Source organism: Ordospora pajunii, assembly GCF_021821965.1.
Source record: "Ordospora pajunii strain FI-F-10 chromosome Unknown Cg_02C, whole genome shotgun sequence".
Lineage (NCBI taxonomy): Eukaryota > Fungi > Microsporidia > Ordosporidae > Ordospora > Ordospora pajunii.
This window is the reverse complement of record NW_026848119.1, coordinates 48,641-74,501: the sequence shown is the minus strand read 5'-3', so window position 1 is coordinate 74,501 and position 25,861 is coordinate 48,641. Positions and strand designations below refer to the sequence as shown.

The window sequence follows — 25,861 nt, the reverse complement described above, 5'->3', positions numbered from 1 at the left end:
TGGCATGCTGGGTATTGCATCCACCAACGACAGTATAGTATCACTACAAGCATTGACAGCAACGGCTACACATCAAATATGCAGTACATGTGGAAAATGCCATCTTGCTCATACACCTTCAATCCGCACAGGGTAATCGCCTTGATCTCGCATAGTGGCTCACATTCTGACGAATCGATTGCTGTGTAGTTGCACACAAGGCCAGCACTGCATATGCATACGCATGCAGACACAACAGCAAGCCCTTCTGCATACAGAATGTCTATGAAGTGCGACAAAAGATCGGCCACCATGATTTCGTGTGCCTGTGAGTTTACTGTGACTTTCCCATGAGTTGCAGACACTGGGGTTGACGGTGCCTTGAATGCGTACTGCATCATTCCACAAACTGCAGCTTCATAGAGGCTCTGAATACTGCTGCTTGTGCAATGCATCATCACATCTGCAGGATGGTCGAGAAACTCTATGGTACTGTGGCGCTGTGAAGATTCTTTCGGATCATGTGAGTTTTCAATGCCATCCTTGCAATGTGTGCTTGTAATGCCAAATGATGTTTCGCTGCAGCAATTGCATTTGCATCCGCTGTCAAGTATGCAGCTGCATCTTTCTGTGCAGGTACAATTGCAGGATTGAGTGTCTGTCATGGGGAAGGAATAAACACGCGATATGTATAGTGCAGATGCACAGCTGGCTCTTTGCTTCAAACAAGCCCCGGTAGGATAACAAATGGTGAATAGACGTGATGAGCATGGAGTGGGGGCGGATGCATTTGCATTGATGCTTGCATCGTTTGCAAGCAAGGTGTGCATGGAGAATGAAGGGAACAGCAGGAGGAAGCTGTTTGAAGTAGGAAGGCGGATTGGCGAACGGATGTCGGACGACTTCTTTATGTTTGCAAAGCCTATACGCCAGATGGATGTTGACGAGGTGATAGAGAGTGTGTCGAAGTGTTTTTTTCCGCTGTACTTTTCGTACACGCCGAGAGTTGACGTGTGCTTTATCACACTGGAAGGCTTTTGCGTGCTGAAGTACAGCAGGAAGGCTGAGGAGTGCATTGAGATTCTGTGTGGGATTCTGCAAGGAGTTTATTGCAGTGTTTCTAGGCAAGATGTTGTGTTTGAGGTTGGCCTGAGAAAGAATGAGCATTGCATTGCTGTGAGAGCAGAGAAGGAAAGAAAAGCGCCCGTTGTGGTTGGAATAGACAGTGCTGCAAAGAGAAGCGGCTAGTAGTCTGTGATTGGGCTGTGATGGAATAATATTTGTGCAGAGTATATATGTGTAATGTCATGGCAGTAAACAGTGGTGTGAAATAGGTTGTTGATTGGAGAGCCCATGATTTTTATTCTGTATCTAGGGATTGTGTTTGGGGAGATATTCAGCATGAAGAAGCGGAAGAGCATGGAGGTGGAGCTTGATGTGATTGAGAACAAGATATGCAAAGGATATCTGAAGCCGATTGATTTTAAGAATGCGACATGTAAGGTACTGCTGGAGTCTGAAGAGGGGCACGAGTATCTGTCGAACATGAAGCTGTCTACAGATAATGAGACGCATTTTTCATTCAGTATTAGCTCGCCAAAGACACTAAATATGACATTGGTGCCTGTGGTTCTTGATGAAGAGAAGCCGCATGTGTTTGGAGATGTGGAGTTTGAGTTTAGTGCGCAGTTTGACACGTTTAAGAAGGATGTTGCAAAGAAAGTGAGTGTTGAGCCAGCAATGGCCGCGATGACGAAGCTGGATAACCTGTTGTATGACTTGATCAGGCAGTCTGAGGAGCTGGTGCGCAGCATACGGGATGTTGATTACAAGCACAAGGGGATGTTTTCGTTTGTGTCTGCGTTTTCTGTTGTGATTCTGATGATACAATTTGCGGGGAATTTCTATGAGCTGTACTCGCTGCGAAAGTTTTTCCAGAAGAAGAAGATGATATGAGTAAAGTTTTGTGTTGAGTATGATGTGTTTTAATGTAATGGAAGTAAACAATCCAGAGGATGCCTGGTGATATTTATTCGTTGGACAGGGCAGTGAAGAGTAAGAAGAAAGGAGTTCCACAGGACGTGGTAGAGGAAGCGGAGAGGATAGAGGAGAAGAACTATGAGAGGGCAAGGAACATCCGGGTGCAGATTGACGAGTCTGCGCTGAAGCAGAGGGCAACGACGGAGGAGATGATGAGGCAGGGAGAGACGCTGCAGAATGCAAAGAAGTCTGCGTTGGAGATAAACAGAAATGCAATACGTGGTGCGGAGCTTACTGAGGATATTGAGAGGGAAGGGCATGTGTTTAGCTGTGAGCTGCCGTGTGTGCGGGCAATAAAGCGATGGCTGCATAGGAACCGGGGGGATGTGTCTGATGTTGCGGGATCAAGGGAGGTGGGAGATGTGGACGAAGAGAGTAGAGAGGCAGTGATGTTTGCGGAGGAAGGAGAAGAGTATGTGAAAGGGCAGAACAAAACGGATAAGGAGATGGTGGGGATACTGAATGCGGTGAGGCAGGTCAATAAGGAGGCAAAGAGACAGAACAGGGAGATTGAAAGGCACAAGGGGATTGTTGATGACATATCGATAATTAACGAGCGGTCGGAGAAGGTTATTAAGGACACAGACAAGGAGCTGAACAAGATGGAGTGAGATTGGGTTTGGGTTTGGAGTGGCATGAGCAACGAGAGCAAGCATGCTGCAGAGTGTAGTGTGCCAGATGGTGGCATGAGTAGGCTATATGCTTGTAAATATGCATATGCTTTGCATGTGCTTAGTGCTTAGAATGGATCGATGTGCTTGCTTGGTAGCGGGGAGATACCTGTGGCTGGAGTGGAGGAGCATACTGACGGAATGGAAATGGGAAATGCAAATGAAAGACTTATTGGCTGGCGAAATGGAGCCCTTGAATGGAAGAGGTAATAATAATAGGTAGTGGGCCTGCGGCATATAGTGCAGCACTTTACGTTATGGATGGAAAACCTGTTTTGTATGAAGGCAGGCTTGTTGGCAATAATGGGCCTGGGGGACAGCTGACCACCACGACAGCTGTGGACAACTATCCTGGGTTTCCCGAGGGAACTACAGGGCCTAGGATGATGGAGCTGATGAAAGAGCAAGCACTGTCCAGAGGGCTACGGATTGTTGAGGAGACTGTCTGCGAGGTTAGGAGGAGCGGAAAAGAGTTTGTTGTGGTGGGTGAGTTTGGAGAGGAGCGGAGGGCAAGGTGTGTGATAGTGGCGACTGGGGCGTCTGCACGAAGGCTTTTTGTTACGGGGACGGGGGATGAGGAGTTTTGGCAGCGAGGGGTGAGCTCGTGTGCAGTGTGCGATGGGTTTGCGTATGTGAACAAGACGGTGTGTGTTATTGGAGGAGGAGACGCCGCAATGGAAGAGGCGCTGTACCTGGCGAGTATTGCTCGGAGGGTGTATATTATACACAGAAGAAGCGAGTTCCGTGCAAGGAGCGACATGGTTGAGAAGGCAAGGAATGCAAGGAATGTGGAGTTTCTTGTGCCCTATGTGCTTGAGGGAGTGAGTGGAGCGAGTGTGGTTGAGAGGATCCAGATCCGGAACACACAGACAGGGGAGGAGAAGAGCATGGAGATGGAGGGAGTGTTTTTTGGGATTGGGCATGATCCGAACACTGCATTTCTGAATGGAAGCGGCGTTGAGCTTGATGAGAACGGATATATTGCAACAAGGGAGGGAGTTTTTACGAGTGTTGAGGGGATCTTTGCAGCGGGGGATGTTTGTGACAAGAAGTACCGGCAGGCGGTGACTGCGGCGTGCTCTGGAGCGGAGAGTGGAATAAGAGCGAAGGAGTACTTGGATATGGAATAAAGAAGTGAAGTGTGAGTGTATGTGTAGAGTGGATATTTGGGGAGAATTTTGGGCCCTTGATGGAAGAGAGAACACAAGGCGAGCCACAGAATCCGTCTGAGGTTTTGGAGCGTGCGCGGATGCTTTATGGAAGTAAGGACCACCGTGGGCTGGAAGGGCTGTTTGGCAAGTACTTGCGCAAATCGTATGACCTGGAGTTCTGGATGCTGTATGTTGAGTATGTGAAGAAGGTGAGCCAGAAGAAGTTCAAGCTATATGAGGTGTATGAGTTTGTGCTTGGGCAGTTTGAGCACTACTGGGATCTGAGTGGGCTGTACAGGGAGTACATTGAGGAGCTGGGGAAGATTGAGGATGAGCAGTTGAGGATTGAGAAGATGCGGAGTGCATACATGAAGGCGCTGCAGACGCCGATGGGGTCGTTGGGCGAGCTGTGGAAGGCATTTGAGAGTTTCGAGCTTGACCTTAATAAGATTACTGGCAAGAAAATAGTGAACGATATGCTTGCAGTGTTCCAGAGCACATTCCAGCGGTACCAGGCGATACAGCCGCTTGTGAGGAGCTGGAGCATTGCAAGTGCGTCTGAGCTGATTGATGTGGAGACTGAGATGGGGCAGAAGCTGAGTGAGAAGGCCTATGAGTCGCGGATGCATTTTATACACAACTATGTTCTTGATTCCTTTCATTATGCACAGGAGGTGTATTTTTTCTATAGCGAGTACTTGATCGGGATAGGGCAGAAGGAAAAGGCGAAGAAGGTGGTGGAGAGGGGAATTGAGATGAGCGAAGGGATGTTCCTGCCGCTTTACTATGGGCTGGTGATGGATGAGGAGGAAGTGTATGTGGACCTACAGAGGAGATATGCAGGAGGGGAGGGCAGGCATGAGAGGGAGGCAGATCTTGTTGCAATCAACAGGCTGAGCTATGTGCTGAAGAAGAGGGGGCTTGAGGCGTTCCGGAAGATGTTTATTGAGCTGAGCAGCGGAGGGATTGGGCCTCATGTGTATGTGTATTGTGCGTTTGTTGAGTACTATGCTACTGGAAGCAAAGCAACACCTTATAACATTTTTTCGTCGGGGCTGCAAAGGCATCCTGAGAATGTGCTTCTTAAGGAGGAGTTTTTTCTGTTTCTGCTGAAGATAGGAGATGAGGAGAATGCAAGGGCGCTGTTTAAGCGATTTGAGAAGACATGGAGGATGTGGGATGCAATGATTGGATATGAGTTTATGGTGGGCAGCATGGAGCTGTTTAGGGAGCTTGTTGGGCAGAAGATGGCATCGATTAGGAGCGGGACGATTGTTGAGGATGCATATAGAAAGGATGAGGGGAGGCAAGTGGGAGGGATTCTTGGGAGATACTGCAGCTTTGTGGATTCGTTCAGCTTTCTTGATCTAAGGATTGGAGATGGATCGAGGCTTGTTGATGAGTTTATTGAAAAGCTTCCTGAGATCAGCAGAGCAAGCGATGTGCTTTCGAACCTGAGGATTGAGAGTGTGATTGAGCTTCTGAAAAGCATGTACTGGTAGTGCAGACGGTGATTGAACGAGATGCAAATGCACGAGGAGTGCTATGATGAACATACGAAGTGATGCATCATGAATCTCTTTTTATGCTGCATGATACGTGATACGTGAGATTATCAATAAATAGTTGTTTGGAATACTGTTTATTTGAGTAAAGAAGCTGGAGCTGGGCATGCTCGACTTGTAAGTACATTGTTGAGCGAAGCTACTGAAGAAAAGTGGTCTGGTATGCTATGCTTTCCCTATCCAAATGTCTTTTTGTTGAATAACTCCAGCGTTACGGCAGCAAGAAATGCAGGAATGGACTTTCCTGTAATCAGATAGTTCTGGATTTCTGCATTCCATGCTCCTGCAAATTCGTTATTGACGAGTTCCATGCTTCCTGACTTGTATCTGAATATGAACACATCTTCTGTGTTGAATGCATACAGCGAATGGAATATGATCTCGCCATCCTTGAACTCCATCTTGTAGCCTGTGAGCCCAGTCACGTATTCTCGGATTATCCTTAAGTATCTGCGAAGCTCATCTGGCTCATCATGCTTGTGTGCAGCAGGTTCAATCCTGCACTCTGTGCCTGGACTGCTTTTTATGGCGTTCTTACCTTCTTGAGCCATATGATTTATGTTTTCTACGTTTTGATTGCATTGGCTGTGCTTGCAGCAGTGCATACTTATCAGTCGAGTGTTTTCCTGCTCGAGCTCAGCTATTCTCTTGAGATGTGCAGATGTGTCACGGGACTTTCTTGCAGTCAGCAATTCGTGCTGCTGTGAGTCGATTGTGTGCTGCATATCGGCAACCTTGCGCTTCAGTGAGGTGTTTTCATCCAGAATGGCAGCAAGTCTGTTGTGTAGTTCGTCCATCAAGGGTCAGCTGGAACCACAAATTGGATGTTACAGGAGCCTTGCCTTGATTACAGATGAGTGGCGAGTACATCAAGCAACTTGGAGCAAAGCACATGGTTGCTGATTACGAGAAGATTGTGGAGGAGTATGAAGTGTACAGAAAGCGCCATGTTGACAATCTAGCATATGTAGATGAGAATATGCTAATGGCGTATGAATGTGCGTTTTTCTTCCACCGGACAGGAATCAAGCATAGCACCACTGGTGCTAGTAGGAAGATCAATCAAAAGATTTTTAGGGCAGCGCTTGGCGAGATCAAGCAGAAGTATATTTGCAGCAAGACTGATGTGTGCCAAGAGAGTAAGAAAGACGGGATTGTTTGCAACCTGTATTCTATTTGTGGAAGTTCATCGCTAGTAATGAGAGACTAGAGCTTGTGAATGCTAATGATGCTGATGCAATCTATTGAAGTAGGCGTGGCGATATGACATGAAGATATATATGTGATGGTGATAGTGCTTGAAAGAAGTGCATGATTGTGGATACAGATGGGATTATGTGTGGCAAGTGGCTGTGAGATGCAGCGTAGCTAGAGGGCAGGATTTTGATAGCAATTTTTTTGATCCCCAACTATGGTGGAGGAGATGATGAGCATGGATGTGCTGAGTCGTACGACGATTCCTGCAACGTTTTTTTCGTACAAGAGAGGACAAAGGAGGCTGTATCCGAGGTATGCGCTGCTGAGCATCAGCAATGTGGGAAACAGGGAAAGTGCAGGCCGGTATGTGGGGAATGGAGTGCTGTGCTACAAGGTAAACAAGCAAGGAGAGGTACGAGCAGTACACGGAGTGATAACCAGGGTGCATGGGATGTCTGGAGCGGTCCGTGCAAGGTTTACAAGGAATCTTGACTCTCAGGCGCTTGGAACACGGGTGTTTGTGAAGCTTTACAAGGTTGAAGCGGAGGAGATATAAACGAGTTTTATTTTAGCTGTTCGAGTGTTTTTGAGGATCTGGATAGGCGGAGATGGAGAAGTGTTTTTTGATTGTGTTTTTTGCAGCATGTGTGGTGACCACTTGGTATTGAACGGTGCCTTTGTGGGCCTTGGTGGGGATGAGAAGGCCCTGGCGGATCATTTTCTGGATATTTTTGTATGCTCTTGAGGGATGTATCTGGAGTCTGTTGCAAAGCCATGATCTGCCCAGGAAGTTTTCGTTGTATATGACTGAGATGACTTGTCTGAAGAGTGCATTGGCACACTCTACCTTTGTGATGAGACTGGAACATATGAGGCAGGTGTATTCGCCATCGGGGATGCGTTTGTCTGTGTTGCTGAGGAATCCGCAGCAAACGGTGTGTAGCCAGTTTCCACATGTGTCGCAGTAGAGCATCTCAAGATCCTCTGTGTGGAGCATGCAGTAGCATCTCACACCATTCTGCTCGGTAAACTTCATGATGGATAGCATGATGGATGTGGAATATCTAGGACGTTGCATGATGTATTGAATCCAAAACATGGAATGAAATGTTTGAGAGCATGAGGAATTGTTGGCAATAGAGAAGTGTGATTGGACGGTGGATGTATATCAGGCCTGGGGTTGATGGTGCTGATGACGCTGAAGATGATTTTTATATCCACGATGTTCATAGGATCGCTGAGCGTGTTTGTTGTGTATGTGGGGATGGAGTTTATTCCAAGGATAAACATAGACAAGGTTATGGAATCGATATCTGATCTGTTTTATGGGATATTTGGTTTATCACTGGTGCGTCTTGGCGATTCTGGGAAGAATGAGTGAGCTGTGATTGGTGGATGAGTGAGCTATTCACGGTTTGGATGGCAACGAATGTGATGAAGAGTCCAGGCACAGCTAGTGTGAAAAACAATTGAAAAATTTGCCCTGAAATGGGTAAGTGGGCTTTGAATGAAGCGTAATTTTAGGAGTAAACCACAGAGGAGAGCACAAGCGCAGAAAGACTGGAGCAAAGGCAGTGATTTCACGCAAGAAGAGGAACAACAGGGCGGGATCCCAGCCAAGTGCAACGAAGATTGGGGAGCAGAAGGTTGTGTCAGTGAGGGTGCGTGGAGGAAACAAGAAGCAGCGAGCGTTGAAGCTTGAGGACGGGCATTTCCGGTTTATGTCGACGGGCAATATCCGAAAAGCAAGGATGGTTCAGGTTGTGTACCACCCCAGCTGTAACGAGTTAGTGCGTACAAACACGCTGACGAAGAGTTCTGTTGTGAAGATTTCTGCAGAGTCGTTCAAGGAGGATGTAGCGACGGTTGGAGTGGAGCAGGATGCCGAGCTACATGATGGATTTGAGAAAGGGCATCTGTATGCAATTATTACGTCGAGGCCTGGACAGATAGGAATGGCGCAAGGACATGTTCTGCAAGGAGAGGAGCTAAAGTTCTATTCTGAGAGATTTAACAAGAAGAGGGGAGGAGCCAGGAAATAAATGAGTGGAGGTGACTTTGTTTTGCGGAGATTGATGTGTAGATGCCTGTGCAAGGCAGTGGTGTATGCAACGGTGTGCAGTTTGATCATGAGCGTTTTTTGCATTTTGTATTGGAAGCAGATGCCAGGAGAGGAGTGATGTGCAAAACATGTAGCTGGCCAGCAGGGTTAAAAAGGGCGGTATCGGGAATCGAACCCGAAATCTCCTGTACCCTAAACAGACATCATACCACTAGACCATACCACCTCGGCCATTTGGCTGTGCCTATACTCTGGACACTTGGAATCGCATTATCTGTTTGCAATAGCATTAGTGTGGGTAATCGTGATGCTCGATGATGGCTGAATGAGGTGATGATCAATATGTAGTAGCTCTTGAGAGCATGGTACTTGCTCTACAGTGGAATATGCAGGGGTACGAGCAGGGTTGACTGTTTTAACAAGTATGAAAATTATTGCACTGTTGTATTAAGGCATAGTGGATGATGCAATGGATGTAGCACAGTGAATTGATGTGAATGTAGAAGTGATTAGCGCGGTGATAGTTGTGATGAGTGTGGTGATGGCAATAGCGAGTGTACTAGCGGTTATTAACAGTGGGAGTAAGTCAAGCAGTGATAGATGATTAAGAAGCTAAAGTATAATGCAGGGAATTGAAGATCCTTATAATGGCATTTAAAAATAAGAAGAAGAATAAAACAACTGCAGCAGCTCAACCACAACTAGGAAATGATGCAAGTACATCATATCAGCAGCCAGTAATTGGTACACCTCTACCAGCTTATCAAGAAATGATCAAGAACCTTGTAGATGTAGCCCATAGTAGTGATGCTTCATTTTGTAGCTTGTTGCTTGATTATATCAAGGAGCATGGGATAGAAAAGGTAAATGAGTTATTGGATTATATCGAAAAGATGAAGGAATACATAAATAGCAAACTTCTAGATATTGATTTATTATTTAATGACCTATGTGACGCACATAATAGCTATTTTAATACCACAAATACTGCAATGCAACAAAAAAAAAGAGAATATGCAATGCGCAAGGTATTAGCTGAATTTATTCTTGATGATTCATTTTTTAATGTAAATGAGCTATTGGATTGTATCAAAGACGAAGATGTGAAAAAGATGGCAAAGAATGTGTATGCAAAGTTGTATAAAGATGTAAAATCAATGACTGAAAAGCTGAATGATGCATATGATGAACAGAATCATGTTATAACCCAATTAGCGGAGTTTGATGCTGTGCTTTTTGATTATCTAGAAAATAACAATCCTAAGGAAATATCGATTTCAATAATGAAGATGAACAACAAGGAAGCAAGTAAAATGGCAATGGGTACGTATATGCGTAAAGTGAAAAAAGTATAATGCCGTTTGAAAATTTATGTTATTCGTATATTAATAAACCGGGCGATATTGGATTGAGTGACGCGCTTAGTAATATAGTTGCTAATACAAATGAAGATTTTGTGATTAAGATGATATATTGCGTATCAAATAAATGCATAGATGGCAAAAGTCAGGAAATTATAAATATGTGTTTTAAAAGCATGCCGGTTGATAAAAACTCAGCTGATCCTAGCAAGAATATGTTTTTTTTACGTATTGCAACTGATGATATAAATAATCTAGAAAGCGGCGAAATTAATGAATCGGAAATAGGAGATCTATGGATGTTTATGTATAATAATATGAATGCTAGTAAATGCATGTCTACGATTGATGCGGCACTGAATGCTAAGGTGATGAATCCTACTGTATTGGCGAAACTAGTTGGTGCGATTGTTATATCAGAAACAGATGATGCTGGAAATCATAAAAATCTGATACGAATGATGAGTGATTCGATTTATAAGCGGTTTAAATATAACTGCATGGAGTTGGAGGATTTTCTTAATCAGCTTAAGGTTCGCAATAAAGAAGCACATGCAGTAGTATTTGAATGCTTGGCTCAGAAAGATATGCTTATGCTAAAGATGATTTTATCATCGAATGATATCATAAATCAGATAGAGCTTATGCATATTGTAAGTATTATAAATAGAATGGGCGTAAAGAACGGCGAAGCTGCCAAGGGAGTGATGACGATGGATATAGATAAGCTGAAAATTATACTGGAAAAAAGGGCAGGAACTGAAAAGTATAAGATTATTGGAATGTTGTTGCCATATATTATTACGTCTGATGCAGTGCTAAAAGATTTATTGGCAAGTATTTTAGAAGAAGAAGGCAATGATGATTTGAGTGAAGAGTAAAAAAGAGAAAAAGAAAAAGAAAATTTGGCAAATGTATTGAACAGCGTTCGTACTAGGAAGACGGACGATTCAACTGATTATAATGCCGTAGATTTTGCATATGATGAACTTGAGGTTGATACAAAAACATTGAAAATGATACTAAGCTGGTATAAGACTGAAGATATTGATATGAATACGTTAAAAGATGAATTGAAGAATATAGTGATAGCGCATTATTTGGATAAGGAGTGCAATGCTAAAGCCGAATTAAAAGATAGATTAGAGAATGTGTATAAACTATTGAAATATTATAGTAGTGAAGGATGGACAAAGAGTATAAATGAGGTTCTGAAGGATGTAGAGGATGAAGGTTCTGAGATAGTAGAGCATATGTTTAAAGTTATGTTAGTAATAGATGAGTGTGTGAAAAATAGTGCAGCAGCAGGAAGTAACGATGAAGCAATAGAAAACCTGCTAAATGATCTTTTTAGTTATGAGGTGAAGGACTCAGAAATAGAGGTTGGAATAGATTTGATTAGCATTAGCGATAGCACAGTGAGGGACAAAGTAAGGCAAGCATTTGAAGAGGGGATAAAAAAGAGGAATGAAAAGGTAACGGAGCAGCTTACGAAAGCATTTGATTATTGTATTAATGATACTAAAAAGCAAAGCATTGAAGTTTTTAAATTGTTGCTTGATTTTATTAAGTATAGTGGCATAGAAGATGTGAGTAGTACAGTATGGAGTAATAGTCTTCGAGAAGATGTGAGGGAAATGGCAGGAGGAATTGCTGATTATATTGAGAAGGCACTGAAAGGTCTGAGTAGAGCATGTGACGGGAGCGATGAGAATGAAAAAAGCAAGGCGATTCGTATGGTGCTGCTTGATTGGATTAATGATAATAACTATATGTATTTTATAGATTCAGATTATTTAAAATGTCTGGTGAACTGTATGGATGCTGGCGATAAGAAGCGTATAGTGGATTGTGTATTTGAAGAGATGCAGAATGATATAGACACGGTGAGTCGTGGATGGAATGCTGCTAAATATGATACAGATTATGATAAATGGAAAGAAGCAATCGATGAAAACTTGCGTGGTTTTATTACCAAGAGAGGTATAAATGAAGCATTTATGATAGTAAGTTGCGCAGAAATGAAATACCGTATTGGTGAAGACATTAATATTAATCAGCAGAGCCTTATAGATATGTTTAATGGTATAGCTAATGAAAATAAAAACAACAATCTAATTGAGATCCGTACCAAATGTAAAGGGTATGCAATAAGCAATTTAGAAGCGAATTTTATTGCTGAGATTTTTGGCATATATAATGAAGAAAGGCTGAAGACGATGTATAATAAGTTTCGGGGTGAGTCTGTGTATAAACTTGAGGAATATGAAAAGATGTTTGTACATTATGTGAATGCAATTGTTGGAATTAAACAAACACTGAGAGATGTCAGTGATAGTGAAATAATGGAGGCGATGCGCAGTATGATATAGGTGAAAGAGTACAACAGGAACGAGATATATAATGGGTATGGAATGATATTTCTGGGTATGGTGTATTTTATTACAGCTATTATTATGGGGCTGGATAGATAAGAGATAATTGAAGCTGGGCAAGTGATATATGATGTGGTAAGGATGGGATGTACGATTATACCGTTGGTGGTTGGAATATTGATGATGTACAATGTGTATGTGATGTATGAATTGAAGGGAGATAGCGATGAGAATAAGAAGAGTGATGAAGAGAAAGGAATGCTGAATAGTATAGAGAAGCAGATGATTGCAAGGATGTTGAGTGTGGGAATGTGCGTATTAACGATGGTGGTTGAGACAGTGATGATAGGGGTTGGGATGAGGAATGGAGAAGAAGTAAGCGGATATGTTATAAATAAGATGATGGCTACGGCAGTAACGGTGATGGTGATGCTGAGTATGATGAGATATATAATGAGCAGGAAACAAGAGAAGTGGTATCATGCAATAATGATAGGAGGAAGTGTGGTGATAGGATCGATTAGAGCACTGATGATGGTGAATAAGAATATAAGTGAGCATGTGTATGTGCTAAATATAGTGATGATAGGAGGAAGTGTGATGATGGTGATAGCGAGTGTAGTTGTATGCATCAAGAGAAAGGGAGCAGATAAGATGGATGCTAATAATGAGATATTGGGCAGGTCTGTGAATGGTACAGTGATGAGGATGATTGGAGCAGCAGCAGCATTTGGAGTAGCACTGATAGGATGGATGATGCAAAGCATGAATTTTGATGGGATTATTGATGGAGATATGACCGATGTAATGCTACAGTGAATTAGTAGCAGATGAGAGTAGTAGGTAATGTGGAGATAATGGGAATATAATAAACGAATAATTATTAATTTGATGTATTGGCGTATTGATGTGTATTTTGCATAGGAGATGAGTGAGAAAGAAAGAAACTCAATAATGCTTGGCTAATGAACATGTATGATATATATATTGTGAACAGCAATATTTATGTAGATATGATGTTCTGGAGAAATATACACTGCAGATGCTTCATTTCATTGATAATACTTGATAGTTTCATATACGTTTATTGCGATTGCTAGCTTAGACATCACGTAGTATTTTCAAGTATACTCCCATATTTATCAAATCTATTAGGCATATCCGTTGAAACCTTGTTATTCATACCAAATACTGGCTCTGCATGAACTAAACTACTCCTTCCACTCCTCAGACACAACAAAACAAAACAAAACAATTAAAGAACCTCATTTATTGCTCCGCCAGCATATGCTTCTTTGCTGCCTCCTCAAAGCTCCTCCTTACCAGCTCCAGGTCCGCCTCAGAAACCTCCTTCTCTGCATCAACACTCATCATCGGACTGAACTTGTTCCTCAGCTTCTCAACAAGTCCAATGTCACTCACATCCTTCTTGTTCCCATTAGGATACACACTCGACACTATCCTTGCAAATATGTTTGCCACATACTCCATCCTTGCCTCCCGGAACTCGTTGCTTTCCTTATCAGACTCCTTGAAATTCGGAACCGAAAACTCAAGCCCTGCCGTCAAAAAACTAAACATGTAGTACATCCTTGAGTACGCATACGTCTCATACGGTGATGCGCACACCCTTCCATTATGCACAAAAAACTCATCAATCACCTTGTCAAGCTGCTCTCCACTCTCCTTGCTTGCTGGCTCATTCAATGCACTCATCCCTGCCTTGATGTCCGCTCTCAGCCCCTCTCCAACCTTGGTTCCATCAAACATGTACTTCACTCTCCTGTCTGCATCCAACGACAGAATCCCAGACACCGCATTGATCAATGCACACCCAACCTCATACCACGGATCATTCTTGCTCTCAGGCAGTGTGTTCATCATGTAGTCAATGCTCTTTCCCTTATAGTCCGAAAAAAACATCTCTCCCCCAACCGTCTTCTTCGTCTTCATCATGTCCCTCAGCTGCGCATGTGTCAAGCTCTCATCAACCTTCAGATTCTCGCTCTCGCATATGAACTTCTCCCGAAGCTTCAAAAACGACTCGTACTCGCTAAAGTTCAGACTCGAATGGTGATCAAACCCCCGTGGATAGTGCTCAGGCCTGTTAAACCGTATCAAGTACGCCTCCCCCACCTCCTTGCTCACTCCATCAGCCTTCTCGACCCTTCCCTGCGCCAGCTCATAGAACTTCTGCCTCTCCTCGGTGCTAGGATAATCAAGCTCGTTAATCAGCTTGTATCTTCCATGCGTCATCGGCTTGTCTGCATAGTTCACCCTCCATGCATACATATAGCTTCCATAATACTCGGGATCCAAAAACACCACCCCAAACAAAAACAGCAGCACGTAGTATATCCCAACACCAACCGCAATCCCAATAAACGCCATTCGAAGCATCCCATACATCGTTGCTGGCTTCCTTGCTCCTTCAACACTCATTATTACCCCTGCACTAAAACAAAATTTATATACACACGCCATTCACACTGTTTACCCAGAAATCACAGCGCCATCATACTGTTGAACATCAGCGATGGCCACAACACATGCCTGCGACTCTCATCAATCGCATGCACATCTACATCACTCTAACACTGAAGGCCGTTGATATGCACATGCATTTCACACAAGCATGTAAAAATCATCTATGCAAATGGCTTGCCATATTGGAAACATACGAATTTCAAATGAACTACAATAACCACACAAACACTTGGAACATAATCTATTTACTACATGGCTAAACAATTGAAATGAGAAGATTGATATGATTGGAGCATACGCATAGCTTCACTCTAATCCTTTGAATTGATTGCTTTTGCTTGGCTGCATCGCTTTTATGTGTTTATAAGGCCTAAAGACACTTCCTTCATCCTCACTACTGTTTTCTTCTTGATGGCTACATACATCGCTAATGATGTTCTTGCAGAGCCTTGGAATAAAAGGAGGCTCCATTCGCCTGTTTTCTGCATCATCCCAATTAATTTCTTCAAAAAACGGATGCTCAGTTATTTCATGTATGCCACGCGCTCCTAGTCTATTTGCTCTGTTCTTGTTCAGCAATCCTGTTATCAAGCTCCTTGCCAACGGGCTTACATAATGTGGAAACACAGCCTGAGACTCAAGAATCTTGTGATAGACAATTTCTGCACTCTCATCATAGAACGGAGGATCTCCACATATCATTTCATATAGTATTATTCCTAGTCCCCAATAATCACTTGCACGCCCGTCCTCTTCGCTCCCCAACTTTTCTGGCGACATGTACTCTGGCGTTCCTGAAATCATGTATATGTTTTCATGCTCATAGGTGGCAAATCCAAAGTCAACAAGCTTTATGTGTCCATTTGATGCTATGAGTATGTTTTCAGGCTTGAGATCACGGTAAAGAATGCCTTTGTTATGAATGTATCTCAATGCACATATGATCTCTGCTGAATAGAACCTCGCCATCTTCTCATTGAATCTTCCACACTTCTTCAGCCAATAGAACAGCTCGCCTCCACTTACATACTCCATAATCAATTTGACTTTTCCGTTGTCAAAATCTGTAGCAAACAGCTTTGCAACAAATGCACAGCCATACAGCTGTCTTAGGATCGACACTTCGCTTTCTAATTGGTCAATCAGTCGCTGTGTAAGAAGTTTTCTGAAGCAAAGTATCTTAACAGCAAACATTAGCTCTGGATTGTCATTTATTGTAGCTAAGTGCACTTTTCCAAATGCACCAACTCCCAGCACTCGTCCTATTCTAAAATCTTTTACCTTCAACATCTTGGGCTGCAGCTGAAAGGCTATTCTATGTCTCTTGAATTATAATGCTTTGAATTCAATGCTTAAGGCACTGTGCAGGCTTGTATTTAAGTATATCTGGTTCATGTGCATGGCAAAAACGCAGATTTGCAGACATAATTCATATTGCTACTCTGCTATATGATTTGCTTAGCATCTTCTTTGGTTGTGCGCCGTTTGAACATGCGATTGGTTCTAGAGTTAGAGAATAAAACATATTGGTGTCTGCATATGGCCTGGCATGACTGATGAGGTTGGAGAATCAGAAAAAGATGACGATCTTGAAGATGCTCTGCTTCTTCTATCGTGCTATGCAAGGAGGATAGAAGACGTGCGAGTCGATTCAAGAAGATTTGTGTTTGCAGATCCTAGAATATACCACAACTCCACATCTAGATACCTTACTGAAAAGCAAACGCTGCTGATACAGACCACAATTGATAGATACATGGAAAAAACAGCAATTGCAAAACTGGATCGTGCCATCCGATCAGAAGTTCATCTTTACATCGGGCTTTGCCATGAAAAGGGCCTTTTTGGAGCGAATGTGTGCCATAAGACGGCATTCAACCATTACATCTTGTCTGCACAGCTAAACAATCCAACGGGAACATTCCGGGTCGCACAGTGCTATGAAAAAGGTATAGGAAAGGGAAAAAACATCAAAACAGCATTGTACTTCTACAGATGCGCTGCAAAGCTTGGGCATGTGGACGCCATGCACATATACGGAGCAAGCATACTGTTTGGAAAGAATGCATACGGTAGAAAGATGGAGGCAGGATACTTCTATCTGAGCCTTGCTGCAAAAAAAGCAAATAGTTTCTATCCATATGCACTGTATGATTTTGCAAGGTGTTATGAGGAAGGAAGCGAAATAGGCATTCTGCCAAAAGATCCTGATTATGCATTCAAGAATTATATGAAGGGCGCATATCTTGATTGTCCAAATTGTCAGTTCAGAGTAGGGCTGTGCTTTGAAAACGGAGATCTTGGGCAAGAAAGAGACGTCCTGAGGGCAATCGAATGGTACTTCAAGGCTGCCGATCTTGGGCAATCAGATGCACAGCTGAGAATTTCGGTTCTGTTTCTCAACGGATACAAAGATGTGCTTGACAAGAACCATGAGATTGCATTTAGGTTTGGGATTCGAGCAGCCATCGGGGAGCATGTTGTTGCTGCATATCTTATTTCTGATTACTACGTGCAAGGGATAGGAATCAAGAAAAGTAGAATGCTGTCATCATGGTGGAATTTAATAGCTGAGGAATTCAGAGCAAATCAAAATATAGGATTACCTGAGCGAATCAAGGTTGTTATAGATGAAGAGGCAGGCCATGCCGATTTCGAAGATGGAATGATCGCTGGATTGATAAGAGCGCAATAATGCATCAGTTGATGAATTGTTGGATTGAGTGAGTATATGCATTAAATGGGTGTTATGGTATGTGCTGAATATTTATATTTTATTGGATATGCTATGATGCTAATGCTGCATTACTCTGGTGCGTCGCACACATGCGATTGATCGAAAATGAAAGGTTAAGGCATATCAATAAAAACACTATCTACATAGACATAAATGTTTATTCATACTTCTTCCATGGTATGTCCATCCACCTTGATTTTTTCGCCATGGGAGTCATACTCATCAGACTGAATCCTTCTGAAGAGAATGGCAAGATAGTACAGAAACAATCCTTCAAATCCAATAATCTTCAATGCATATATAAGTGCAAGAATCACAATGTACCAGCTACTAAGGTTCAGGAAAATTACAGTGATTGATGCGATCAGGATCTTGACCATGGACATTATTACAACGTATTTGTACAACTCAAACATTTTTGTGTAGAAAGCAGCAAGACTAAGGCCTATGGACATTATTGCAACGATGATAAGAATCATGCCGATGATGTGTGTAAATGTGCCTTTTCCATCTGCATGTGCCATCAAATATACAGGAATGATCTCGAGTATTGTGAAAAACATCGAATACTCTGTCATTTCGTAGAGCGATAGGCTCTGCACTTCAAGAGGAATGTAGGTTCCAATACGCGAATTGCCTATTACATCTACTGCGTAGTTCGTTTTTTCCTCCACTGCATCTGCCGCTCTAATAACACTGTTCTGGTTTACTTCCATTTGCTGAGACTCGCGTTTTCTTTTGTTTTATGCTTGAATTCATCAATCATTCATGTGTATTCTCCTTTTCTCCTTTTCTCCAGCATCATCCAACCTCTGGAAGCATTGCTAGCAAGCGTTTTGATAGGCATGAATCAGGAGAAAAAACTCGCATAGTTTGCATGAAGCACTTGTGTAAATCTTCGGTGCAGTGAGGGTTGTGCTCATTTGATGGAAGTTCAAAACGAAATAGATTTGATTCATCTGTGCGAACGAAGTCCAGAGCTTGCAAACAGCATTGCTGCAGATGTATCTATACATCCTGATGTATACAGGAAGACCCTCCGGAGCATTCCATGTGCGCTGTTTTCTAGTAGAGCATTGAATAGTAAGAACATCAATAAGATAGTCGCCGTTGAGGGAACGGTGATCAAGGTTTATGAGACTCTTATAAGAAACGTGTCTAACGAGATGGTTTGCCTCAAGTGCAATTCAAAAACATATGCAAGGCTGTCTGGGAATAAAAAGCAAAAAACATCCTGCGATTCATGCGGATCCTCTGTTGTCAAGGACAAAAGAAGCTTTGGTGAGCCTATACCTAGCCAGAGAATAAGACTGCAGGACATTGGAAATCCGGAGTCAATGTCTGAGACATTGGAGGTTGTTCTTGAGGAGGAGCTTGCCGGCAAGTTTTATCCTGGAGACAAGCTGCTGATAACTGGAGTGATGCTTACCAAATGGAAAGCATTCAAAGCAGGAGAGCAAATGCTTGGATCGATTTATATGCATGCATTGGATGTGTACAAACATAACGAAGAGCCTATGAATGATTTGTTCAGCAGAAGCTGCATTTCCAAATTGGAAGAGCTTGATCGTTTTGAAAGACGACTGTTTTTGATAAGGTCGTTTGCTGAGGAGATTGAAGGATTTGAGAATGTCAAGCTGGGGCTGCTTCTAGCATTGATCAGTGGTGGCGGAAAGCCTGACGGCAAATTTACACGCAGCAACACGCATGTTCTTCTGGTGGGAGATGCAGGAATGGGCAAGTCACACTTGTTGAAGGCATGCATTCGTCTTGGATCGCCTGCTGTTCTTACCAACGGAACAGGAACAACTCAAGCAGGCCTTACTACCTGTGCATCCAAGCAAGGGAAGGAATGGACACTGGAAGCAGGTGCTCTGGTGCTTGCAGACACAGGCATATGCTGTATCGATGAGTTCAACAAGCTGAGGCTGAACGAGAAGAATGGGCTGCTTGAAGCAATGGAGCAGCAAACACTCAGCATAGCAAAGGCAGGCATGGTATCATCGTTGAACACAAGGTGTTCTGTTATTGCATCAGCAGGCACAAAATATCGATACGATCTGAACAAGAGTGTTTCTGAAAACACAATGATCACAACACCACTGATCAGTAGATTTGATCTGATTTTTGGAATGCTTGATGATAAAAACGAAGAATGCGACATACTTGTTGCAGAAAAGATCCTGAGTAGAAAAGCCGGCTCAGATGGCATGGAGAAAGGTGAGGCAACTTATTGGAGCGGAACAGTACTTCGCAACTACATATCAATGGTCAGAAAACGAAATAATGTGGTTTCTGAGGATCTGAATGAAATTCTGCTTGGATATTATCACTACAAACGAAGGTCTCATGGAATTAATGAATTCAACACGATTAGGATGCTGGAGAGTCTTGTTCGACTTACAGAAGCACATTCAAAGCTTATGAACTCTGAATGCACATCCGAGGACGATGCATATGCAGTGATTCTTCTATTGGAGACATCACTGGGCTCAAAGCCTCTTGCACATATCAACATAAAGAAGATGTTTATGGACGAAACTTGCTACAACAATGCGGTTTGTATAGTCAAAGAAATCATCGCAAGAGATCGAAAAGCAAGGCATACAAAGTAAAACATGGTTTATTATGACTGCATCTTGCTTGCATTAAGTTTTTGACTTTCTTTCTTGCCTATCCAAGATATTCTGAAGCATAGCACACTTCTCTTCAGGGAAGAATTCCATACATCTCTTCAATATTCTTACACCTAGCTCATCGCCACAGACATCTAGAATCCTTGACTCAAAGAATTCAAATATCAAATCCGCATCAAACCGTATTATCTTTTGGATCGCATAATTGCCTATCTCATGCATTATCAAAAACCTTCCATATCGTTTGAAGCATCTTGAGATCAAACCCTGTGTCTCCGGCAATCTAGCCATCGATATAAGCATTTGCACAACATATGCCCCATGCTTGTTTGCTGCTATTGGTGCAATATCATCTCCTAGACTCTCAATTATCCTGACAAGGTTTTTCTCGGAAAGATGCTCAATCACCTCCTGCATTATTTTGTTAGACTTGCATCCAACTGCTAGTTCCTTGGAATTCCTAAATACAAAGTCTATGCTACCCGCCTCAATTGCTTGCACCATGTTTTTTAAATCCGCTCTTGAAAATAAATTCCTGATGCTAAGAAAATACTCGCTTCTCTTTTCAAAAACAGTCTCATGTGAAATTTTGCTATGATCTACTGTGCTTTCTGCTGCCGAGTATATACCTGTGCATGCTCTGGATGCATCAATGCCATGCATTTCAGCATAGATCTTACCAGGAAAGAGCAAGCTCTTCATCTCATTGCTGCAAAAATGCCTCGGACTGCATTGCTCCACAGCCAAGTGCTTATCAGGCATATAATCATCAGCATTAATGCACACGTCATCAACTACGCTCAGGCTTAAACTTGTCCACTCTGAAAACGGCATCGACAGAATCTGTTCAAACCCAGACACATCTGAAAATGACAGCTCTGCATGCATACAGAATTGTTTATAGAACGATATGGAATCGTTCAGAGTAAAGAAATACACAAATATTGCATCATTTGCAAACCTTGTACTCTTCACCCGGATATCGTTCTTCAATGACGCCTCAATAAACTTTGTCTCAAAAACCATCTTACTGCGATTGCATTGTGCATCATCTGCCTCGTCATACTCATTTGCAAAGCTTGCTTCTTCATTCAGCTCAAAAAAATCAATAGACACGCCTTTTGTGTGATGCTTCGCATTCAGGTTCTGCATGCCCACAGGCTTGCCACTGCCTACTTCAAACTCATTGATATACTTTTCATATTCAAATTGCCTTTTTAAGCAGCTCTTCTTGGCCGCATAGCTAAGCTTCTCCCTTCCTGGCTCCTTTCCAATGCAAATCTTTATCACCCTCGATGGCTTTTCAATCGCTAGATTCATCATCAGCCATGGCAGAACAGCTTATATACATTATTCAACAAGTAAAGTGCAAAGATTGGTTCATTGCCTTAAAATCAATAGAGTACACCTGCATACCAATCAAGTCTGCTCAAGGCACCGCTACTTATTGAATCGATGCTTCTTGCTCTATCAGATCATCCAATGGCCAGGATATCAAATCATCGCCTTTCAGAGAATTAATCGTGCTCACAAGCATCCAACATCCAGCTGCCACTTTAATCATCTATATCCATACCTTTCGCACATCATCCTCTTCAGCACATCCTGCACAACAGGGCATCTTTGCACCATTACCTCGGTAGTAGATACAATCTCCATCTCCTCAAACATCTCTGCAACTTCGTCCACTGTTTTGTTCCACTCTACTGCATCTACACTGCAATTAACTAGCTTCTGGTATCCTGGGTTCGGAGCAGTTCGCAGGAAAACATTGGGCAGCTGAAAGTTGGCTTCATTAGGCACTATGCATGCCTCCTCGTCATTAACCGTTTCTGTATGAAAGCTGTTTTCCAATGGAGCAAGCATTTTCAATGCACTCCAAATGTCCTCCTGGCAAATGGACAGCGTCTTTATCACCTTGCTATACTTTGATTTCATATTCATTATTCATCATGGGCCATAAACTTCGAAAAAATTGGTTCCCTCATGATAGATGATGCATTACTGTACTCGTCGGTCTCCGATGAAAAAGCACAAAGCGTTCTCAAGCTGGTCCAGAGCATGGCAAGCTCCAAGAACATCAAGAGAGGAATAAACGAATCAATCAAGTGCTTGAATAAGGGAACCTCGCTGCTGGTTGTGATTGCATGCGACACAGAGCCTCCAGAGCTGTCTGCATTTCTGCCAATAATATGCAACGACAAGGATGTTCCATTCATCCATGTCCCTTCAAAAACCGCTTTGGGAGTGGCATGTGGGATACACAGGCCAATATCGGCATGTGCAATATACTGCCCTAAGGGTGCACAATCTCTACGCCTAGAAGAAAAAATAAAAGAAGTTCTTAGGTAAGAAGTATGTGTATAAAGCAATGCGCTGCCTAGTTCTGAAAACAAATAAACATTTCTTTATTAACTCGACTCCATCTTTAGAACCAGACTTGTGATTACACTTCGCTGCCCGTCTCCAATGCCGAGTCTCTCAAGAGCCGTGCCAAGCCCCGATTCTCCCTGCTTAAAAAATTCCCTCTTTGCATTGTAGTATGTGTTTACGGAGATGCCTTGGTGGTCAATAACATTCTCCTCCTCGGGAGATAATATTAGAATGCGGCTATCCTCCACAACAGTTGCCACCCAACACTCTTTCATCTCCTCGGCCATCTCTCCAATCCTCATCGACTCCTCAGCTACAGATTTTATCCTCATGCACCCTTGACTCCGCCGCAATTAAAAACAATTCGGTAATGCATCCTACTCTTCAGGTATTAAACCACATAGCACTACTCCTTAACAAAGATGTTTTACTGGTCGCACTGAAGACTTGCATTGCTATTGGTTATTACAACGATAAATTTTTCAATCCCCGAACAGTGATGGATGAAGAAACCTTTGACGGCGATATCTCCATTCAGGATATTAAAAAGCCTCCCCTGTCAGGCGCTGACAACGCAATAGTTTCGAACATTGTGTTCCAGGGCTTTATAACAGGAGCAATACTACTTGTGTATATTGTGCTTAGGAAGAGAACAAAGTGGCTGTACATGCCAAACATCAAGAACAGACCGCATCATCCTTGCTATGGATACACAGGCTTCCTGAGCTGGATCATACCGGTGGTAACTGTGAGCGATACTGCGCTACTGACAATAATAGGCCTGGATGCATTCATGATGTTGCAGACGATCAAGCTACTGTTCAGGATTCTTTTAATCCTATCGATATTTATCATCCCATCGCTAGGATATCTGTTCTGGAAAAGCGAGTGGAAGGGCGCTGAGCACGCAAACCAGTTCTTTGTGCGGCTTTCGCTAGAAAGCATCGACCCGATGTCAAAAGCATATGGCTGCATTGTTCCAATTGTGTATATGATTTCATTATTCATCATTTATTCGATATTTATATACTATAAGAGATACATTGTTCTGAGGCAGGCGTACCTGAGGAATCCTGCGATCATGACATCAATAATAACTCTGAAGAAACTCTCATACACACTTGGATCTGCCGAAAGATCTACAGAATACATGAATCTTCCAAACAGAACACTTATTATGTCGAGGCTGCCGTTCTACATAAACAACGACACGGATCTCTTTGAGTTTGTGGATTCCCTCGGCGTTGGCGAAGTCGATGATTGTGTGCTTGTGTACGACACCACAATTCTCCAGAAGCTGTACAACGAGAAAGATCAGTACATACATAACATTGAGAAGGAAATCCACGAGAAGCTTGCAAGAATAAATGAGTGGTCTGAAAAAAACGAGGAAGCATGTATGAATTCCATACCTGGATTCAACAAGAGTATTTTCAATACAGTCAGCGATGCAGATATAATGGGTGTTTTTGAAGATGCACAGAAGCAGCAGCTGGTTGCAATGTTTCTGAACGGCGCACAACAATTCAGCAATCTTCTTGAGGAAGGAAAGATGCCGAAGATAAACTTCTATCTTGATATGCTGAACGACGTAAACACAAGAATCAATCAGGAGAAGGAAGTAATAAAAAACGAAGAGGCAAAGAACAGAGAGGTTCGAATGATAGAGCTTGTGAACAAGAATCATTCTCTGTTCCTGAGAAGCGACATATCTAAGGATGCAGGGTTCTTTTCGTTCCATCATGTGTTCAACTTTAGCAAGTTCAAGATGTACTTCACACTCGATCTTCCCTCAAAGACCAAACGAGGGTTTGTGACATTCAAGGATCAGAGAAGCGCTAACATTGTAAAGCAGTCCCAGATAGGATCAAGGATCTTTTCTGTTGCTGCAGAGGACGCTCCGGCACCAAACAACGTCATGTGGGAAAACATCACAAGCAGTGAGGTTGAGAATTACATATACAGCATTTTCGGGACGATTTTCTTCATCATGTTCATAGCATTGTTTTCATCGATGGTTGCATATATGGTTACGCTCCTGGTCAGTTCGGAGATGTTGCGAGAAAGCAAATTTGTCTCGATATTTCTGGATGTCAGTAAGCATGAAACAATCACCGAGTCGCTCAGAGGCATTCTATTTCCGTTGATATACAGCTCTATGCTGCTGTTTGTGCCGGCCGTGATAACTGCACTTGTGAGCCTTGAAGGGATATACTCATACTCTTCGTTCCAGCAGAAGCTGATGGGTAAGCTCTGCAACTTCTTGTTCTTCAATGGGTTTGTTTCGGTGTTTTTTGCATCCAGCTTCTATCGCTTGGTTGTTGATGTGCTGTTCAGAGATCAGAAGTTTACAAAGGTCATCGAGACATTCAGCGAAGAGTCTCTTGAGTCTTCTGTGTTTTTTGCAAACACAATAATCCAAAGGGCATTTTTTGGGACTGCAATAATACTGCTGAAGCCTGGGCCGCTCTTGATCAACTATCTGTTGATTCCATTTGTTGGGAGTAAGACAAGGCGAGAGAAGCATGATGCAGAGTACTCACCCCCATTTGACTTTGGAGTGATGTTTCCGCCTTTGCTTACTGTATTTTCGATGGCGATAGTTTATGCAACGATGTGCCCGCTGATTCTTTTTCTTGGTGCATTTTTCTATGCATGCAGCTACTTTGCATTCAAGACCGAGTTTTTGTATTGCTCCAGGAACGAGTATGAGTCTGGAGGGGAATACTGGGATGTTGCATGCCAGAACATAATGTTTTCTCTGATTTTTTTCCAGGTGGCCACATTTGCAAAGATGTGTTCTGATGGAAGAATATATTTGGCAATGATGCTGTTTCCGATAATCCTGATGACGTTTATTTTCCGCAACAGCTTGAAGAACATGTTCTACAAGTCGTGCCATTATTATCCTTTGAATACCAAGGAGGAAGAGTACCTGGACTCATTTACCGAGAAGATGCTTGCGTACAGAATTGAGCTTTTGGAAAGCTGGTCGGAGATGGGGGGAGGTTCTGATGCCGATGTGCTTCCGCTGGTTGAGCTAGGCGTCAAGGATACGAAAGAGATAGAGAAAGTGTCTTACTACAACGATCCCAACACAGAGGTGACGAAGTCGTTTCTGATTCTTCCTGAGGACTTTTTTAAGATTGTGTGGTTTTTAGCGAAGAATGACAAGGACAACATATTTGGGCTGAGAATAGAATAGAATAAAGTATTGATTGTATTTG

At 42.7% G+C, this 25,861-nt stretch overlaps 26 protein-coding genes and 1 non-coding gene across 27 annotated transcripts; 17 read left to right on the top strand and 10 right to left on the bottom strand.

Annotated features, from left to right (window-relative positions):
- Positions 1-65: 65 nt before the first annotated feature.
- Positions 66-380, bottom strand: HK407_02g03880 (uncharacterized protein; the record flags this gene model as incomplete). Its single annotated transcript, XM_060420385.1, has 1 exon — positions 66-380. The coding sequence occupies one exon, from the start codon at positions 378-380 to the stop codon at positions 66-68; it is 315 nt and encodes a 104-aa protein (XP_060277399.1).
- A 346-nt stretch (positions 381-726) lies between these two features.
- On the top strand, positions 727-1,227 carry HK407_02g03870 (uncharacterized protein; the record flags this gene model as incomplete). Its single annotated transcript, XM_060420384.1, has 1 exon — positions 727-1,227. One exon carries the CDS (start codon positions 727-729, stop codon positions 1,225-1,227), a length of 501 nt encoding a protein of 166 aa, XP_060277398.1.
- A 105-nt stretch (positions 1,228-1,332) lies between these two features.
- HK407_02g03860 (uncharacterized protein) lies at positions 1,333-1,935 on the top strand (the record flags this gene model as incomplete). Its single annotated transcript, XM_060420383.1, has 1 exon — positions 1,333-1,935. The coding sequence occupies one exon, from the start codon at positions 1,333-1,335 to the stop codon at positions 1,933-1,935; it is 603 nt and encodes a 200-aa protein (XP_060277397.1).
- A 59-nt stretch (positions 1,936-1,994) lies between these two features.
- On the top strand, positions 1,995-2,630 carry HK407_02g03850 (uncharacterized protein; the record flags this gene model as incomplete). The annotated part of the gene is made up of 1 exon (XM_060420382.1): positions 1,995-2,630. The coding sequence occupies one exon, from the start codon at positions 1,995-1,997 to the stop codon at positions 2,628-2,630; it is 636 nt and encodes a 211-aa protein (XP_060277396.1).
- Positions 2,631-2,887: 257 nt separating this feature from the next.
- Positions 2,888-3,820, top strand: HK407_02g03840 (thioredoxin reductase; the record flags this gene model as incomplete). The annotated part of the gene is made up of 1 exon (XM_060420381.1): positions 2,888-3,820. The coding sequence occupies one exon, from the start codon at positions 2,888-2,890 to the stop codon at positions 3,818-3,820; it is 933 nt and encodes a 310-aa protein (XP_060277395.1).
- A 59-nt stretch (positions 3,821-3,879) lies between these two features.
- On the top strand, positions 3,880-5,343 carry HK407_02g03830 (uncharacterized protein; the record flags this gene model as incomplete). The annotated part of the gene is made up of 1 exon (XM_060420380.1): positions 3,880-5,343. One exon carries the CDS (start codon positions 3,880-3,882, stop codon positions 5,341-5,343), a length of 1,464 nt encoding a protein of 487 aa, XP_060277394.1.
- A 239-nt stretch (positions 5,344-5,582) lies between these two features.
- HK407_02g03820 (putative mitotic checkpoint protein) lies at positions 5,583-6,203 on the bottom strand (the record flags this gene model as incomplete). The annotated part of the gene is made up of 1 exon (XM_060420379.1): positions 5,583-6,203. The coding sequence occupies one exon, from the start codon at positions 6,201-6,203 to the stop codon at positions 5,583-5,585; it is 621 nt and encodes a 206-aa protein (XP_060277393.1).
- A 56-nt stretch (positions 6,204-6,259) lies between these two features.
- On the top strand, positions 6,260-6,616 carry HK407_02g03810 (uncharacterized protein; the record flags this gene model as incomplete). Its single annotated transcript, XM_060420378.1, has 1 exon — positions 6,260-6,616. One exon carries the CDS (start codon positions 6,260-6,262, stop codon positions 6,614-6,616), a length of 357 nt encoding a protein of 118 aa, XP_060277392.1.
- A 201-nt stretch (positions 6,617-6,817) lies between these two features.
- On the top strand, positions 6,818-7,159 carry HK407_02g03800 (ribosomal protein L35a; the record flags this gene model as incomplete). The annotated part of the gene is made up of 1 exon (XM_060420377.1): positions 6,818-7,159. The coding sequence occupies one exon, from the start codon at positions 6,818-6,820 to the stop codon at positions 7,157-7,159; it is 342 nt and encodes a 113-aa protein (XP_060277391.1).
- Positions 7,160-7,171: 12 nt separating this feature from the next.
- HK407_02g03790 (uncharacterized protein) lies at positions 7,172-7,702 on the bottom strand (the record flags this gene model as incomplete). The annotated part of the gene is made up of 1 exon (XM_060420376.1): positions 7,172-7,702. The coding sequence occupies one exon, from the start codon at positions 7,700-7,702 to the stop codon at positions 7,172-7,174; it is 531 nt and encodes a 176-aa protein (XP_060277390.1).
- An 84-nt stretch (positions 7,703-7,786) lies between these two features.
- HK407_02g03780 (uncharacterized protein) lies at positions 7,787-7,984 on the top strand (the record flags this gene model as incomplete). The annotated part of the gene is made up of 1 exon (XM_060420375.1): positions 7,787-7,984. The coding sequence occupies one exon, from the start codon at positions 7,787-7,789 to the stop codon at positions 7,982-7,984; it is 198 nt and encodes a 65-aa protein (XP_060277389.1).
- Positions 7,985-8,091: 107 nt separating this feature from the next.
- On the top strand, positions 8,092-8,645 carry HK407_02g03770 (ribosomal protein S8; the record flags this gene model as incomplete). Its single annotated transcript, XM_060420374.1, has 2 exons — positions 8,092-8,095; positions 8,128-8,645. The coding sequence occupies 2 exons, from the start codon at positions 8,092-8,094 to the stop codon at positions 8,643-8,645; spliced, it is 522 nt and encodes a 173-aa protein (XP_060277388.1).
- Positions 8,646-8,819: 174 nt separating this feature from the next.
- HK407_02g03760 lies at positions 8,820-8,891 on the bottom strand. Its single transcript has one exon. It is a non-coding gene; the product is annotated as a tRNA-Pro (tRNA).
- Positions 8,892-9,312: 421 nt separating this feature from the next.
- HK407_02g03750 (uncharacterized protein) lies at positions 9,313-10,020 on the top strand (the record flags this gene model as incomplete). The annotated part of the gene is made up of 1 exon (XM_060420373.1): positions 9,313-10,020. The coding sequence occupies one exon, from the start codon at positions 9,313-9,315 to the stop codon at positions 10,018-10,020; it is 708 nt and encodes a 235-aa protein (XP_060277387.1).
- On the top strand, positions 10,020-10,907 carry HK407_02g03740 (uncharacterized protein; the record flags this gene model as incomplete). Its single annotated transcript, XM_060420372.1, has 1 exon — positions 10,020-10,907. One exon carries the CDS (start codon positions 10,020-10,022, stop codon positions 10,905-10,907), a length of 888 nt encoding a protein of 295 aa, XP_060277386.1.
- Positions 10,908-11,042: 135 nt separating this feature from the next.
- Positions 11,043-12,398, top strand: HK407_02g03730 (uncharacterized protein; the record flags this gene model as incomplete). The annotated part of the gene is made up of 1 exon (XM_060420371.1): positions 11,043-12,398. The coding sequence occupies one exon, from the start codon at positions 11,043-11,045 to the stop codon at positions 12,396-12,398; it is 1,356 nt and encodes a 451-aa protein (XP_060277385.1).
- Positions 12,399-12,542: 144 nt separating this feature from the next.
- On the top strand, positions 12,543-13,220 carry HK407_02g03720 (uncharacterized protein; the record flags this gene model as incomplete). Its single annotated transcript, XM_060420370.1, has 1 exon — positions 12,543-13,220. The coding sequence occupies one exon, from the start codon at positions 12,543-12,545 to the stop codon at positions 13,218-13,220; it is 678 nt and encodes a 225-aa protein (XP_060277384.1).
- A 450-nt stretch (positions 13,221-13,670) lies between these two features.
- On the bottom strand, positions 13,671-14,885 carry HK407_02g03710 (uncharacterized protein; the record flags this gene model as incomplete). Its single annotated transcript, XM_060420369.1, has 1 exon — positions 13,671-14,885. The coding sequence occupies one exon, from the start codon at positions 14,883-14,885 to the stop codon at positions 13,671-13,673; it is 1,215 nt and encodes a 404-aa protein (XP_060277383.1).
- Positions 14,886-15,194: 309 nt separating this feature from the next.
- Positions 15,195-16,178, bottom strand: HK407_02g03700 (serine/threonine kinase; the record flags this gene model as incomplete). The annotated part of the gene is made up of 1 exon (XM_060420368.1): positions 15,195-16,178. The coding sequence occupies one exon, from the start codon at positions 16,176-16,178 to the stop codon at positions 15,195-15,197; it is 984 nt and encodes a 327-aa protein (XP_060277382.1).
- Positions 16,179-16,437: 259 nt separating this feature from the next.
- On the top strand, positions 16,438-17,583 carry HK407_02g03690 (uncharacterized protein; the record flags this gene model as incomplete). The annotated part of the gene is made up of 1 exon (XM_060420367.1): positions 16,438-17,583. One exon carries the CDS (start codon positions 16,438-16,440, stop codon positions 17,581-17,583), a length of 1,146 nt encoding a protein of 381 aa, XP_060277381.1.
- Positions 17,584-17,786: 203 nt separating this feature from the next.
- On the bottom strand, positions 17,787-18,341 carry HK407_02g03680 (uncharacterized protein; the record flags this gene model as incomplete). Its single annotated transcript, XM_060420366.1, has 1 exon — positions 17,787-18,341. The coding sequence occupies one exon, from the start codon at positions 18,339-18,341 to the stop codon at positions 17,787-17,789; it is 555 nt and encodes a 184-aa protein (XP_060277380.1).
- A 210-nt stretch (positions 18,342-18,551) lies between these two features.
- HK407_02g03670 (DNA helicase) lies at positions 18,552-20,240 on the top strand (the record flags this gene model as incomplete). Its single annotated transcript, XM_060420365.1, has 1 exon — positions 18,552-20,240. One exon carries the CDS (start codon positions 18,552-18,554, stop codon positions 20,238-20,240), a length of 1,689 nt encoding a protein of 562 aa, XP_060277379.1.
- A 33-nt stretch (positions 20,241-20,273) lies between these two features.
- On the bottom strand, positions 20,274-21,584 carry HK407_02g03660 (uncharacterized protein; the record flags this gene model as incomplete). The annotated part of the gene is made up of 1 exon (XM_060420364.1): positions 20,274-21,584. The coding sequence occupies one exon, from the start codon at positions 21,582-21,584 to the stop codon at positions 20,274-20,276; it is 1,311 nt and encodes a 436-aa protein (XP_060277378.1).
- Positions 21,585-21,821: 237 nt separating this feature from the next.
- On the bottom strand, positions 21,822-22,205 carry HK407_02g03650 (uncharacterized protein; the record flags this gene model as incomplete). The annotated part of the gene is made up of 1 exon (XM_060420363.1): positions 21,822-22,205. The coding sequence occupies one exon, from the start codon at positions 22,203-22,205 to the stop codon at positions 21,822-21,824; it is 384 nt and encodes a 127-aa protein (XP_060277377.1).
- Positions 22,206-22,247: 42 nt separating this feature from the next.
- Positions 22,248-22,613, top strand: HK407_02g03640 (ribosomal protein; the record flags this gene model as incomplete). Its single annotated transcript, XM_060420362.1, has 1 exon — positions 22,248-22,613. One exon carries the CDS (start codon positions 22,248-22,250, stop codon positions 22,611-22,613), a length of 366 nt encoding a protein of 121 aa, XP_060277376.1.
- A 59-nt stretch (positions 22,614-22,672) lies between these two features.
- On the bottom strand, positions 22,673-22,966 carry HK407_02g03630 (uncharacterized protein; the record flags this gene model as incomplete). The annotated part of the gene is made up of 1 exon (XM_060420361.1): positions 22,673-22,966. One exon carries the CDS (start codon positions 22,964-22,966, stop codon positions 22,673-22,675), a length of 294 nt encoding a protein of 97 aa, XP_060277375.1.
- Positions 22,967-23,133: 167 nt separating this feature from the next.
- On the top strand, positions 23,134-25,839 carry HK407_02g03620 (putative phosphate transporter; the record flags this gene model as incomplete). Its single annotated transcript, XM_060420360.1, has 1 exon — positions 23,134-25,839. One exon carries the CDS (start codon positions 23,134-23,136, stop codon positions 25,837-25,839), a length of 2,706 nt encoding a protein of 901 aa, XP_060277374.1.
- Positions 25,840-25,861: the final 22 nt, after the last annotated feature.